Here is a 15,114-nt window from a genome sequence, read left to right on the forward strand (position 1 = left end):
GTTGTTCTCCTTCCTTCCTCCTCTTATTTTCTCTTCATAGGACATGAAGCTTCACAACCTGCTAAAAATGAGCTTTCCTAATATCTCTGGACCTACCTGTCTAGGAATCAGATGAAGCCTGAAACCAGAGACTCATTTTCTTCTAAAATGCTTTCTCCAAAAGAGTTTTTTAAAAGAGAAGGGGGAAATGTGAAAGGAAACTAAATCTAGGGGCCCCAAAATCACTAAGCTAAAGTGAAAAGTCAAGCTGGTGACTGTTTAGGGCAAACCTGCCTCCCATTCTATTCAAAGTCACCCCTCTGTTCACTGAGATAAATGCATATCTGATTGCCTCCTTTGGAGAGGCTAATCAAATAACTCAAAAGAATGCAACCATTTGTCTCTTATCTACCTATGACCTGGAATCCCCCTCCACACTTCGAGTTATCCTGCCTTTCTGAACCAATGTTCATCTTACATATGTTGATTGATGTCTCATGTCTCCCTGAAATGTATAAAACCAAACTGTGCTCTGACCACCTTGGGCACATGTTGTCAGGACCTCCTGAGGCTGTGTCACCAGTGTGTATCCTCAACCTTGGCAAAATAAACTTTCTAAATTAACTGAGGCCTGTCTCAAATACCGGAGTTCACACAGCCATCCTAGTGGATGTGAAGTGGCATCTCATTGTGGTTTTGCATTTTCCTAATGAGTAATGATGTTGAGCATCTTTTCATTTGCTTAATTGAGCATCTATTATATTCTTTGAAGAAATGTCTATTCAAGTCCTTTACCCATTTTTAAATTGGATTGTCTTTTCAGTATTGAGTTTTCTTTTCTTTTTTTTTTTTTTTTTAAATAGAGACAGGGTCTCACCATGTTGCCCAGGCTGGTGTTGAATTCTTGGAGCTCAAGTGATCCTCCCTACTCAGCCTCTTGGAGTTCTGGGATTACAGGCATGAGTCACCACCCCCATCCTTCAGTGTTGTTTTAAGAGTTCTTGATATATTCTGGATATTAGACTTTTATTAGATATGTGATTTGCCAAGTTCTCCCTCCTATTCTGTGTGTTGTCTTTTCACTTTCTTGATGGTGTCTTTTGAAGTACAAAAGTTTTCAATTTTGAAGTCCAATTTATCTCCTTTTTCTCTGGTCACTTGTGCTTTATGTGTTATATCTAAGAAACCATTACCAAATCCAAGTCATGGAAATTTACATCTATATTTTCTTCTAAGAGGTTTACAGTTTTAGCTTATATTTAGGTCTTTGATTCATTTTCGTGTAACTTTAGTATATGTGTGAGGTAAAGGTCCAATTTCATTTTTTTTGCATGTGGCTATCCAGTTGTCTCAGCATGTAACTGACTTCTTGATAAGTAGCTTGGTTGAAATCTGCTTGAGCAAATGAAAATAAATAATGTATTTGATGAATAAGAGCTACTGCTGTATTCATTGCAATGCTGTCTGGAATTCAGGAATTTGGGGCACTGTAGTGGGTAGAATGATGGCCCCCAAAGAGGTATGTCCATGTTCCAGAACCTGTGAATGTGATTTAATTTGGAAAAGTAGGCTTTTGTAGGTATAATAATTAAGGAAATAGAGAGGAGATTATCCTGAATTATTCCGGTGGGCCCTAAATCCAATTAAAATTGTCCTTATGAGAGACACATAGAAGAGAGACAGATGGAGGAAATCTTGTGAAGACGGAGGCAGAGACTTGGAGTTATGGCGCTAGAAGCCAAGGAATACCTGGGACACTAGAAGCTAGAAAAGGCAAGAAAGAATTCTTCCTTAGGGCCTTTGAAGTGAGCCTAGGCCTTGATTTCAGACTTCTGGCGTCCAGAATGGGGAGAAAACAAAAGTTTGATTGCATAAAGCCATCGGATTTATGGTAGTTTGTTATAGCAGTCCTAGGAAACTAAAACAGACACTTTTAAATGCTTATAGAAAAGATGAGTATGGGCCGGGTGTGGTCGCTCATTCCTGTAATCCTAGCACTTTGGGAGGTGGAGGCAGCTAATCACTTGAGGTCAGGAGTTTGAGATCAGCCTGCCAACATGGTGAAACCCCTCTCTACTAAAAATACAAAAATTAGATGGGCATGGTAGTGCACGCCTATAGTCCCAGCTACTCAGGAGGCTGAGGTGAGAGGATCACTTGAGCCCAGGGAGGTCAAGTCTGCAGTGAGCCATCATCACGCCATTGCACTCCAGCCTGGGCAACAGAGTGAGACCCTGTCTAAAAAAAAAAAAGAATTGTTCTAAATGGTTTAGGCATGTGCTTGCCTAGAGACAGGATCTAGGGTGATCTCCGGAAGTCCCAGTACTGTTAAGAATATAAATCTATCAACTAAGGGAACATACTCATTGTAGAAAATTCTACAAATTTTTTATACATCATTGAGAAGCACAATGATCACATTATTATTGAAAAGAGAAAGCATCTGCAATGAAAACTGTAGCAAATGATGATAACTACAGCTGACTGCAGAATAGGAAGTGGAGAATAGGAACCACTTCTCATTTGATGTTGACTCACAATTGATCTGTTGACCACTGAAACAAAAGCATTTCCATAATTTAGAACATCTACTTTTAAGGAGCTTTTGTGTTTAAACAAAGATCTAGATGATGTGTTTCTAGTACTTGACACCACTAGAGAGGGAAAGGATGTGGGAAGCCCAGTTACCCTGGCAATTCAGAGTGGTGAGCACTCCTCCAGCATTTGAATATAAAACAGAAGGCCCAAAACCTTCCCAAGAAAGAAGTAATTAACAGAGAAAACAGTGGGATTTATAGACTTCATTGTTCAGCCAAGACCATCAGTTTTGGTTGCACATGCACGTTTTCTTTCTGGGGCCACTTGTACTTCCTCCAATAATAGCACTAGCAAAGCTGCTTTTGCTGTGTCACTGGCATACTTTGCTGTTAAAAAATCTCATTTGTTTTGTTCTTTCTTGGAATATTTTATAAAGCAGTCTGCTATTTCTGATATGTGTGTGTGTTTCTGTGTCTGTGTCTATTTTTCTGCTTATAAAGTTTTTTGGCCTGTAGGTATTTTTCCAGGAAAAAGATTAAATTTTGATCCAGTTAAGCAAAAACATTGTCAACACCACTTTTTCATTGGCAGCAATGACCTCTTTTTTCATTTTTATGTTTTCATTTTTTTGACACAGAGTCTTGCTCTGTCTCCCAGTGGTGCGATCTCAGCTCACTGCGACCTCCACCAACCAGGTTCAAGCGATGCTCCTGCCTCAGCCTCCTGAGTAGCTGGGACTACAGGCATGCACCACTTCGCCTGGCTAATTTTTGTATTTTTTTGGTAGAGACAGAGTTTCACCATGTTGGCCAGGCTGGTCTTAAACCCTTGGCCTCAAGTAATACACCCACCTCGGCCTCCCAAAGTGTTGGGATTACAGGCGTGAGCCACCATGCCCAGCCTATGACTTCTTATTATTTCAAAAAATACAGAATACTTGGAATAGTAAGAATCATTTTAAAAATGTTAATTTTTTGAAATACACTCTCTACTTAAAGGATGATATGTGGACATAGGAATTTTCCTCAAGTAGACTATGGAATCATAATTTTATAATGCCTCATTTGATAGCGCAGGAGTCCTAACAAAAGAGAAAAGCAATTAAAGGAAGCTACATTTTTCGATTTATGCAACCTGGATTGTATTTGTGGTCTATACTGGATATGTTCCAGTTCTATGTCACAATACAAAATTTCCTCAAAGCTAACAAGCCCAGACATCAATTAAATAGGCTGGTAAACAGATAGGAAGACATGGGTATAATTTATTAATTGATCACTGCCAGCCAGCCAGCCGTTAGATAACTATATTTCAAGCAAACAGAGATAATTTCTCCTGAATAATTGAGGTCTTGCAAGAGTTAACAAATTAGGCTGGGTGCGGTGGCTCATGCTTGTGATCCCAGCACTTTGGGAGGCCTAGGCTGGTGGATCACTTGAGGTCAGCAGTTCGAGACCAGCCTGGCCAACATGGTGAAACCCCATCTCTACTAAAAATACAAAAATTAGCCAGGCGTGGTGATGGGCACCTGTAAACCCAGCTACTTGGGAGGCTGAGGCAGAATTGCTTGAACTCAGGAGGCTGAGGTTGCAGTGAGCCAAGATTACACCACTGCACTCTAGCCTGGATAACAGCATGAGACTCTGTCTCAAAAAAAATAAAAGAAAGAAAAAAAAAGAGCTAACAAATTATTTGTAAAGAGGAAAGTATATTCAATTGATGGAGAAGATGCAATATATATAATTACCTTGACTTGACTCATGCGCTTACCAGACAGTGGCGGGGGACGGCGCTCGCTAGTCGCCCAGGTCGCCATACACGGTGAGAACGGGCGGGGTGGCCTCGGCTGCGTCCGGGCGATCCAGTGCCTAGTTCCGCCATATCCCTCTCCACGACCTCGGTCGAGCGTGTTCACCAGGGCCCAGGTGAGATGGATTCTGCAGCGGGTGCCCAGGAAGCAGCGATTTGGCATCTACCGGTTCCTGCCCTTCTTTTTTGTCCTGGGAGGAACGATGGAGTGGATCATGATTAAAGTGCGCGTGGGCCAGGAGACCTTCTATGATGTCTACCGTAGAAAAGCCTCAGAAAGACAGTATTAGAGAAGGCTGGAAGATGAATGAGATTGAACTTCAGTAGTCAATAAAGTCAATGTGAGTTAAAAAAAAAGTAATTACCTTGACTTTACAGTTATAAATAGTAATGGGCTCTGGAAAGATACATATAGAAAATCATTAAACCACCAGAAATGACAGAATGCAAGGCGATCATTAAACCACCAGAAATGACACTTTTTTTTTGTTTTGTTTTTTGTTTTTTTTGAGACTGAGTCTCACTCTGTTGCCTAGGCTGGAGTGCAGTGGTGCGATCTTGGCTCACTGCAAGTTCCGCCTCCCAGGTTCAAGCAATTCACCTGCCTCAGCCTCCCGAGTAGCTGGGATTACAGGTGCCTGCCACCACACCTGGCTAATTTTTATTTTTTTAGTAGAAACAAGGTTTCACCATGTTGGCCAGGCTGGTCTCGAACTCCTGGCCTCAAGTGATTGGCCTGCCTAGGCCCCCCAAAGTGCTGGCATTAAAGATGTAAGCCACCATGCCTGGCCAAAATGACAACATTTTAATGTTGTACTTTAAGAGTATACAGTTATCTCAAATATTTTTAATTTTGTATTAACATTATCATAGTTTAGTGAGTTTTTTAATAGTTCAGTAGTTTGAGGGCTGAATTTTTTCCCTTGTAATGAAAATCTTGTATTATAATAAAGATAAAGGGAATACTTTAGGATACTGCAAAAAAGGTAATTCTTTTCTTAATGTTACAAGACTCTTGGTTGTTGTTGACATCCAGATCAACAGACACATGATGATCTTCGGAGAAAACATGTTCAAACTCTGAAAAGCACGATCCATGGCCACCAGGTGCTTTATAGATTACTTCTTTGATGGGGGTACTGTGATGTTACTCCTCCAAAAATAGTGCAAATACCAGCAAAAGGTGGTGCTACACTTTGTTTGTTTTATTTTTAAGACAGGGTCTCACTCTGTCACCCAGGCTGGCATGCACTGGTGCAATCATGGCTCACTGCAGCCTCCATCTCCCGGTTCAAGTCATTCTCCTGCCTCAGCTTTCTAAGTAGCTTGGACTACAGGCATGCACCACCATGCCTGGCAGATTTTCTTTTTTCAGTAGAGACCAGGTCTCACTATGTTACCCAGGCTGGTGTTACACTCTTCAAACTTGACTATTTGGGGGAATAGACTTCTTTTTTTTTTTGAGAGACAGTGTCTTGCTTTGTCACCCAGGCTGTAGTGTGGTGGCACGATCTCGGCCTCAGTTTCAAGCGATTCTTGTGCTTCAGCCTCCCAAGTAATGGGGATTACAGGCATGTGCCACTATGCCTGGCTCATTTTTGTGTTTTTAGTAGTGACACGGTTTTGCCATGTTTTCCAGGCTGGTCTTGAAGCAGGATATTTCCCTGACCCCTTCGCAGGACTGGCAACAGGGGTGCCTCATTTACTCAGCCTGTAGCTCTCGACTCCTCGTGGGAGGGAGCATGTGAGTGAACAAGGTGGGAACTGGAGTGCATGAGTGCTGGAATCTGCTGTTCACTTTGGTGCCAGCAGGAGCAAACTCCACTCACTTGGAACTGCTGCGTTCTACCCCATGTGGGAGGGAGTGCACAGGTGAGTGCGTGCAGGAGCTGGGGTGAGCGCTTTTGAGGCCCCATAGCAGCAACTGGGGAGGTGGTGCCCACAACCCTTGGAGCCCCAGAGGGCATGTTACAGTGCTCTTTCAGTTCTGCTGTCCATGGACAGCTCAGGTGTTAACAGGTCCGTGGGCCCTTTTGTTTCCGCACTTGTGGCTCCCAAGCTCTTGTCCAGCATCCAGGAAAAATGAGGTCACACAAACAAATTGAAGAATGGTAAGTGTGGGGGATTTTATTGGTGATGAAGTGGCTCTCAGTGGGAAGGGGAGATAAAAGGGGATGGGGGTAGGTAATCTTCCCCTGAAGTCTGGCTGTCTTTGGCTGGATTCTTCTTCAAAGTTATGTCACCAAGCTGTTACTCTGAAGTTAAGCCACTTCTCTCCGACGTCCAGCTGTAGTCTCCTACGTCCAGCTGCTTCTCCTCTCTGCCAGCTGAGTCTGGGGTATTTATAGGCGCAGGATGGGGGGTGGACCATGGGTGGTTTAGGAAAAGACAACATTTGAGTGAGAAAACAGGGATAGAAGTTCTCACTTTGGGCCGTGGCTTTTCCACTTGAGGGTGGGGCTTCATCAGGGACCTGCTGTTGTCTGCCTAGAGTTTCTCTGCCTTCTGTGGTTACCAATCTCAAACTCCTGACCTCAAGTGATCCACCTGCCTTGGCCTCCCAAAGTGCTGGGATTACAGGAGTGAGCCACTGTGCCCAGCCCAAGGAAGAGACATTTTTGACTCAGTTCTCTTAGTTGTACCAGGAGACATGCATTCCAGCTGCAGACTTTTTTTGTATTGCAGTCATACAGGGCAGAGCATTTAGAATTTGAAGGCACTTGGCTGAATACACTCACGTGGAAGCTGGGTGCCGTTTCCTGAACTTTGAGGACCTCCTGAACTGACTGGAGGGCTTGGTTTGTGATGTGGTAGTCTTGAAGTCACTGGCAATGAATATATAACCTGAACCCTTACTTTAAGCCCACCAAACGGCCTTTTAAACAGATGCTATGGTGTGGCTAAAACACAATATAAAAAAAAGATATGGAACTTCCTAGGAATTTGGAGAAAAAATCCCAAAAGCTCCTGAGACTGATGACAACACCATTAATGAACCAATCCTGCTGTGTTGATTTCCTGTGATCAAGTCCTTCTATATGCAGTGACATCCTGAGCATTCCTGTCTTACTGAATCTGTCAGTGTGTTGATGCTGAATGTTGGTGAGACTGTGGGAGGATCAATGCATATCTGGGATAATGAAGAAATGCCTGCAGGTTATAAAAAGGAAAGGATTGACCCTACTCCCTATTACTGGAATACAGATCAGAGAAAATATGGTATATGTCATCATGGAGGATATGACTTGGGCCTAGAATGATTCTTCTTAAAAAATTATGTATGTTTTTAAGATAGGGTCTCACTTGGTAGCTCAGGCTGCAGTGCAGTGGCACAATTATAGCTTACTGTGACTTCAAACTCCTCAGCTCAAGAGATCCTCTTGCCTTGGCCTCCCAAATTGCTGGGATTACAAGTGTGAGCCACTGTGTCCAGCCCTTGGGATGATTCTTCTCTTGGATTCTGAAGTTATCACATCTGAGATGTATGCTTATACCATTGATTTGTCCAGTGCTGCAGGCCATAACTGATTACTTCTGAAGCATGAAAGAAACAGAATATGGTTCATGAAAGAAACAGGCTGCCTCTTTAAAAATAAAAAACAAAAAACCCCCAAATACAAAAAGCCAGAATCTTCCCTTTCTTGTTCCACTGGGGTAAAACTGTTTCCATTTTCTCTTTTTTATTCCTAATACCATAAAAAGTAGCCCAGGCTGGGTGTGGTGGCTCAACCCTGTAATCTTGGCACTTTGGGAGGCCGTGGCCAGCAGATCACTTAAGGTCAGGAGTTTGAGACCAGCTTGGCCAACACAGTGAAACACCATCTCTATTTAAAAAAAAATTACAAAAATTAGCCAGGCATGGTGGGGCACGCCTGTAATCCTAGCCACTTGGGAGGCTGAGGCAGGAGAATTGCTTGAACCTGAGAGGTGGAGGTTGAAGTGAGCCGAGATCACGCCACTGCATTCTAGCCTGGGCGACAGAGCAAGACTCCATCTCAGAAAACAGACAAAAAACAAAACAAAGTTTTGGGGAAATATGTGGTACATTAATTCTGTAGTTATGAATATATTTCAGCATTTTATCTAATAATGGGCCATAATTTTGGGATTATATATCATATATATAAAGTTTTAAATATTGGTTAAAAAAAGTACTCTTGAGTTATGTATCTCATAACTCAAGTTATGTATGTACATACACTTGAGTTATGTATCAAGTGCTATTCTCTTGGCCTGTATCATATGATACTTTCCATAAAGTTGATCTTGGAAGCTCCGGTTTCCTTCTCTGGGCTCCCTTAGCGCTATACTCATAACTTCTTTTGTTTTTTTTTTGAGACAAAGTCTCGCTCTGTCACCCAGGCTGGAGTGCAATGGCGCAATCTTGGCTCAATGCAACCTCCGCCTCCTGGGTTCAAGAAATTCTTCTGCCTCAGCCTCCCAAGTAGCTGGAATCACAGGCACCCGCCACCATGCCTGGCTAATTTTTTGTATTTTTAGTAAAGATGGGGTTTCACTGTGTTAGCCAGGATGGTCTTGATCTCCTGACCTCGTGATCCACCCGCCTCGGCCTCCCAAAGTGCTGGGATTATAGGCGTGAGCCACCGTGCCTGGCCAACTTTTTTTTAAAATAAATAAATTTTAAGCCCAAACCTCACCATCATACCTCTTTTACAGTAGTTACTTATATCTTTTCAAGGGCCTTAATGTTCCCTTAAGTTGACGGTGAAATTTGTTTTATATAAAATTTAGACTCAATATTTTATTAACAGAAATCTGTTATATCCAGTGTTATTTCACATAAGTTTTTAAGCAATGGGCTAAATAGAATGACTTAATTAGTAGCTTTGTCTCTATTTCTCCTCTTAGAAAAAAAATAAAGCCCAAGACAAATATTATACCATTTTGATGATTTCATCCAAGTTGCTAATCAACATTTTTAATTTGTAAAGTTACCAAGCTAATTAATATGCAACTGCTTTATTACAACTAGACTCATTAATATCTAAGCATATAATCTATTCCCATAGAAACTGTAGAGGACAGGCCAGGTGCAGTGGCTCACGCCTGTAATCCCAGCACTTTGGGAGGCTGAGGCGGGCGGATCACCTGAGGTCAGGAGGTCGAAACCAGCCTGACCAACATGGACAAACCCCGTCTCCACTAAAAATACAAAATTAGCCAGATGTGGTGGCGCATGCCTGTAATCCCAGCTACTTGGGAAGGCTGAGGCAGGAGAATCACTTGAAACCAGGAGGCGGAGGTTGCGGTGGGCTGAGATCACGCCATTGCACTCCAGCCTGGGCAACAAGAGCGAAACTCCGTCTCAAAAAAAAAAAAAAAAAAAAAGAAGAAACTGTAGAAAATAATTAAAAAAAAACTTTTTCCCCTACTGTATTAGCCAAAGACTTTTTAGTTGTAATTTGGAGAAATGTAATTGAAAATATCTTCAACAGAGAGTGAGGAAGGCTCCTGAGGGAGCCCAGAGTGCTGGAAGAGGAGAAAAGCAATAACTTGATGGAATCGGGATTGCCAGTTTTTCTGTCTCCAGCATGAATGCCTGGGATCAGAAAGATGGGTTCGATCCTAGCTGTTAAGCCTTAATTTCATTATCAGTAAAGATACATTTAATAGTTCAGGGTTGTATTAAATAAGGTGACTTAAGGAGATACATTTAAGAATAGCTCAAATTTCCTAATTCCATTACACTGGACATAAGAGTTTTTTTTCCCTAATTACTGACATTCATATGAGCACCTTTAATCCAAGTAATTCAGGATACTAGGCTACTGAGTAGAAATCTTAATGTGTAAGAGCAAACTAAATGAAACAGCTAAAACAGACAAAACGCTTTTTTAAAATCCCTAAGTCAAATTAATTAGTTACATCCTGAGAACAACGTAGTTCAGCATTTGCCCTGGCAAAGAAGTTATGAGTCCTCATCCATCCTGTACCAGTGCAATTCAATAGCTATTAAGTGAGCCAAGTTATAGAAGACATAATTTCTCCCTCTGAAGCAGTACCGTCTAAGAGGGAGACAAGATAATATTAAAACGCAATGTAGGCTAGGTGTGATGGCTCACACCTGTAATCCTAGCACTTTGGGAGGCCAAGGTGGGAGGACAGCTTGAGCTCAGGAGTTTGAGACCAGACTGGGCAACATGAGTGAGACCTCATATCTACAAAAAAATTTTTAAATTAGGCTTGGAGGCACACATCTGTAGTTCCTGCTACTTGGGGGGCTGAGGCAGGAGGATCACTTGAGCGTAGTAGGTCAAGGCTGCACTGAGCTGTGTTCACACCATTGCATTCCAGCCTGGGCAACAGAACAAGACCTTGGCTTAAACAAACAAACAAACAAACAAACCACAAATTGCAATGTGATTTTTTATGCATACAAGAATGTATTAAGCACTATGGAAACACAGATGAGGAAGCAGTTAAATTGGTGTAAGAGGAAGTTAAGAAGTGTTAAGGAGAGTTACCACGGAAAGGTGATATTTAAGCCAGGCCTGAAAGGAGTGGGCAATCACCAGACAGAAGACAGGAGAGAAAAGGACATTTTAGGTAAAGGGAACAATAAGAAATATACACTCAATGCCTACAGACACTTAGGAAGAGACAGAGAACCTAAACCATCACAAATAATGCTCCAAAGAAAGGGCTCTTCTGAGAAAAAAGGTTGATTTTCTGGAATCCATTTGAGAGAAACCAACCTGCCATCTTTTGTTGGTAAAATAATTTAAAAATGCAAGAATGATAATGAAAATTAGCTTTATTTATGTAATTTAGAAAAAATGATTGTAGTGTTAGAGTTTGTCAAATGTTTCACTGAACAATTTATAATAGTATTTATATACAAACATAATAAAATAGGTACATCACATTGCTCTTGCTTCAAAATGTCTTCCCAATTCTGACATGCCTCTATCACTTCGGTTTGTGATTTTTAACAGGGAAATGCTCTGTTTGGACATAGTGCTTGATTCACACAGTATAACACTGAAGTAGAAGGAGAATCAACAATCATGAACACAGTTAAAAAATATTTCTCAACCAATATGACTTTATCATTAATCTTTTTTCTATAATAAAATATGTTTCATGTTAAAAAAAATACTTGTATTCACCTGATGACCTAAATTTGTTGTACTAAATTTGGCATTTATATAAACCCATAGTTGATCTAAATACAATGTAGATATGAACCTATGTTAAAACTCATTGATACAAATGTTTGCCACAAATGAAAATGAACAAAATTGGTAAGAACAGAGGTAAACAGAAAAATCCATTTGAAAAACAGTGGAGATGCCTTATTCTATTTAAAATGAGTAAAACTTCCATTTTCTGAACCCAATATAAACTAAACCAAAAGATGGTGGAAAACCATGATACAGATACCAAATCTTATGTCACACTGTAAGGCTGTAAGTAATCTGTACTATTGTATACTGGATAATACTACACCAGGTTTCCTAAATAGCTCTCCAATCATTTTATCTTCTTGGAGAAATCAGAGAAAGTTTAATACAATTACTGAATAAGGCAGTATTTTTTTTGTTGTTTTTTTAGATGGAGTCTCACTCTGTTGCCCAGGCTGGAGTGCAGTGGCACAATCTTGGCTCACTGCAACCTCTGCCTGCCAGGTTCAAGCGATTTTCCCGCCTCAGCCTCCTGAGTAGCTGGGATTATGGGTGTGCGCCACTACACCCGGCTAATTTTTGTATTTTTAGTAGAGACAGGGTTTCACCATGTTGGTCAGGCTGGTCTCAAACTCCTGATCTCGTGATCCGCCCACCTTGGCCTTCCAAAGTGCTGGAATTACAGGGGTGAGCCACTGTGCCTGGCCAAAGCAGAATTTTAAATCAGCAATTGGGATACAATATTAGTGCAGATAATTTACACTAGAATCATATTTATATCTGTCACAGTATTAAGTATACCGCATGTGTATGGACGGTTAGAAGAAATTCATTTCATTTTTAAAGCAGTGGATTGTTTAGTAAGTTTAGTTCTTTAGCACTTTCTTAAAATTCCTGGTAAGTTAGCTCCGTTGTCTTTTTAAATAGAAAAAAAACAAAACACAAACCCCACGCACACACAAAAAAATGTTAAGTATGCTGTTACTTTGAAGAGTCACAGCTATTTAAGGTAAAACAATCAACTAGACCTCCAAGGGCACTTGTGTCTAAAATGTCCCTTTTGTCACCAAAGGAAATGATCAAGTATTATATTAAGGTGCTTACTATTCCAAAAAAAATAACATCAGAGGAAACTGGTCTTTAACTGGATACTTGAGTTTTTTCCAGGACTCTTAGTATATTTAGATGTTGGTATCTTGACTTTGACATTTTCCTGATTGCCCTTTATAGCGGCCTCAAGGCGGGCTTTTAGGGCTGGAGAAGAAGCCACTAAACTTTTAAAAACAGATGAATACTGAGGTCCAATCTGCATGAGATTTTGTAGAGCAAAGTCATGTAAATTTCTCATTATGGAAGTTGCTGATCCCAGAGCATTTTCATCCAAAAGGAAGGAAATGAGGATGGGCAAAAGACAGGCCACCAGCTGAGAGCCTAGAAAGTACACAAATAATATAAGTTCAGGGACATAAATGTTCCTGACATAAGGCTGCAAATGCACTTGATCTGTATACATTTTTCCCCACTAAAGAAAACAATTCGTCCAATCTCTTCTAATTAATACTAAATAATATCAATACTTGAGATTAACATACCACCTTTCAATGAATGTGAAATACAGATATAATGTGACTGAATGTTTTGCAATTTTTTTTTTTTTTTTTTTTGAGACGGAGTCGGGCTCTGTCGCCCAGGCTGGAGTGCAGTGGCGCAATCTCGGCTCACTGCAAGCTCCGCCTCCCGGGTTCACGCCATTCTCCTGCCTCAGCCTCTCCGAGTAGCTGGGACTACAGGCGCCCGCCACCACGCCCGGCTAATTTTTTGTATTTTTAGTAGAGACGGGGTTTCACTGTGGTCTCGATCTCCTGACCTCATGATCCGCCCGCCTCGGCCTCCCAAAGTGCTGGGATTACAAGCGTGAGCCACCGCGCCCGGCCCAAATGTTTTGCAATTTAAATAACAGTAAAATTCTGATTTCTGTAGAGACTGAGTATGAATTTAGTGCTGACACTTACGATGGTGTTCTTCAGCAACAGTAACCAGTGTTTCTAAGACCTTGATGCCTTCTTGGAAGATCTGAAGCTCAGCAGTGTTTTCAGGTTTTCTCTTGTCTATTTCCTGTAGTTTTTCCATGATACAGGATGCTAAAGAGTAAATGTATGGGTAGGAAACAGCTGGATTTGGATACTGAAAGATGGAATGTAGGAGCTGGTAGGTCTTAATTTGTACCTAATAAGGTAAGAGAAAAGAATAGCAAATACTATAAATAAATTTTTAAAAAGTCCCTGAGGACTCTTTGCTTTTTAAAGTAGTGAAGGTATTTAAATTTATTTCTAATTTATCTTTAATTTTCTAAGTCCAAGGGCCAACAGGTAATCAAACGTCTATGCTAACAGTGGTTGTGACAGTTTGGAATGGGAAAGAGGCATATAGGTAAACAGGGAAGCAAAACTGAGTGGTTAATTTTTCTTCTTTTCTCTAATTCCCATTTCCACCCTCATGTCTTTCTCTATAATGTAAAAAACAAAAACACCACCAAAACCCCTCCTGTAACTTTTTTTTTTTTTTGAGACAGAGTCTTGCTCTGTTGCCCAGGCTGGAGTGCAATGGTGCGATCTCAGCTCACTGCAACCTTTGCCTCCTGCGTTCAAGCGATTCTCCTGTTTCAACCTCCCGAGTCGCTGGGACTACAGGCGTGCACCTCCACACCCAGCTAATTTTTTGTATTTTTAGTAGAGATGGGGTTTCATCTCATTGGTCAGGCTGGTCTTGAACTCCTGACCTCAAGTGATCCACCTGCCTTGGCCTCCTGAAGTGCTGGGATTACAGACATGAGCCACCGCGCCCAGCCTCCTCCTTTAACATTTTTATGGGTAGAAAGCAAAACAAAACAAAACAAAAAAACACCCAAAACAACAAAACACATACAACCTTGAAAGATATTTTGTTGATTTCAGAAAATGTTTTAGACAAAAATGATGGATTTGATGTTCAAATGTCATGGTCTGAGTGTTTCAAGGAACGTCTGGACCATACTAATGTGTCATCGGGCATCAGAGTCCCGATGGAGACTGCTATACAAAGCTGCTGCAGGCAGCAGGCAACAGGACAGAGGATGAAAGGAAATGACTATACATCGAAGATATAAATAAACTTTTATTGAGTTAACTGTAATGGTATTTTAATAATTATTTTTTCTGAGAGAAAATCTGGTTCCTGTATCTTCAGGAGTAGATATATGTGTGATCATTGGCTATGAACTCACCTAGAGGCACATAAAAAATAGGACATTACTCAAGCAAATGAAGGGGACATAAAGGAATGGGTTAAATTTGTATGTATTGCTTTTGGAATGGGTCCTGTTATTTCACATTCATATTACTGAAGGTATGCGCTGGAGTCTTTTTTTGAGACAGTATCTGGCTCTGTCATCCAGACTGCGGTGCAGTGGCATGATCGAGACTCATTGCAGCCTCAAGGTCCCAGGCTCAAGTGATCCTCCTGCCTCAGTCCCCCAGAGCAGCTGGGACTACAGGCCTGCTCCCCCACACCAGGCTAATTTTTGTATTTTTTGTAGAGATGCATTCTCACCACGCTGCCCAGGCTGCTCTCGGACTTCTGGCCTCAAGCAATCTGCCCACCACGT

General features: G+C 41.2%; 1 protein-coding gene, 1 long non-coding RNA gene and 2 pseudogenes across 9 annotated transcripts in view; 3 read left to right on the plus strand and 1 right to left on the minus strand.

Moving 5' to 3' along the window:
• Positions 1-2,098, plus strand: part of LOC116485003 (uncharacterized) — a 69,713-nt gene extending 67,615 nt beyond the window's left edge. The window contains exon 4 of the long non-coding RNA XR_004252721.3: positions 41-2,098. This is a non-coding gene — a long non-coding RNA (uncharacterized LOC116485003). The remainder of the gene's footprint in view (positions 1-40) is intronic.
• A 2,179-nt stretch (positions 2,099-4,277) lies between these two features.
• LOC116456297 (ubiquinol-cytochrome-c reductase complex assembly factor 5-like) lies at positions 4,278-4,637 on the plus strand (annotated as a pseudogene).
• A 1,462-nt stretch (positions 4,638-6,099) lies between these two features.
• LOC116484710 (asparagine--tRNA ligase, cytoplasmic-like) lies at positions 6,100-7,586 on the plus strand (annotated as a pseudogene).
• A 3,500-nt stretch (positions 7,587-11,086) lies between these two features.
• HEATR5A (HEAT repeat containing 5A) overlaps positions 11,087-15,114 on the minus strand; it is a 131,025-nt gene continuing 126,997 nt past the window's right edge. For all 8 annotated transcript variants that reach the window (XM_058429558.1, XM_058429556.1, XM_058429557.1 and 5 more), the window contains 2 exons: positions 13,484-13,697; positions 11,087-12,902 (listed from right to left, as the gene is read on the minus strand). In XM_058429558.1, the coding sequence (XP_058285541.1) occupies positions 12,595-12,902; positions 13,484-13,697 (522 nt within the window). In that variant the 3' untranslated portion in view covers positions 11,087-12,594. The remainder of the gene's footprint in view (positions 12,903-13,483; positions 13,698-15,114) is intronic.

The sequence above is a fragment of the Hylobates moloch genome, unplaced genomic scaffold (assembly GCF_009828535.3).
Source record: "Hylobates moloch isolate HMO894 unplaced genomic scaffold, HMol_V3 SCAFFOLD_16, whole genome shotgun sequence".
Lineage (NCBI taxonomy): Eukaryota > Metazoa > Chordata > Mammalia > Primates > Hylobatidae > Hylobates > Hylobates moloch.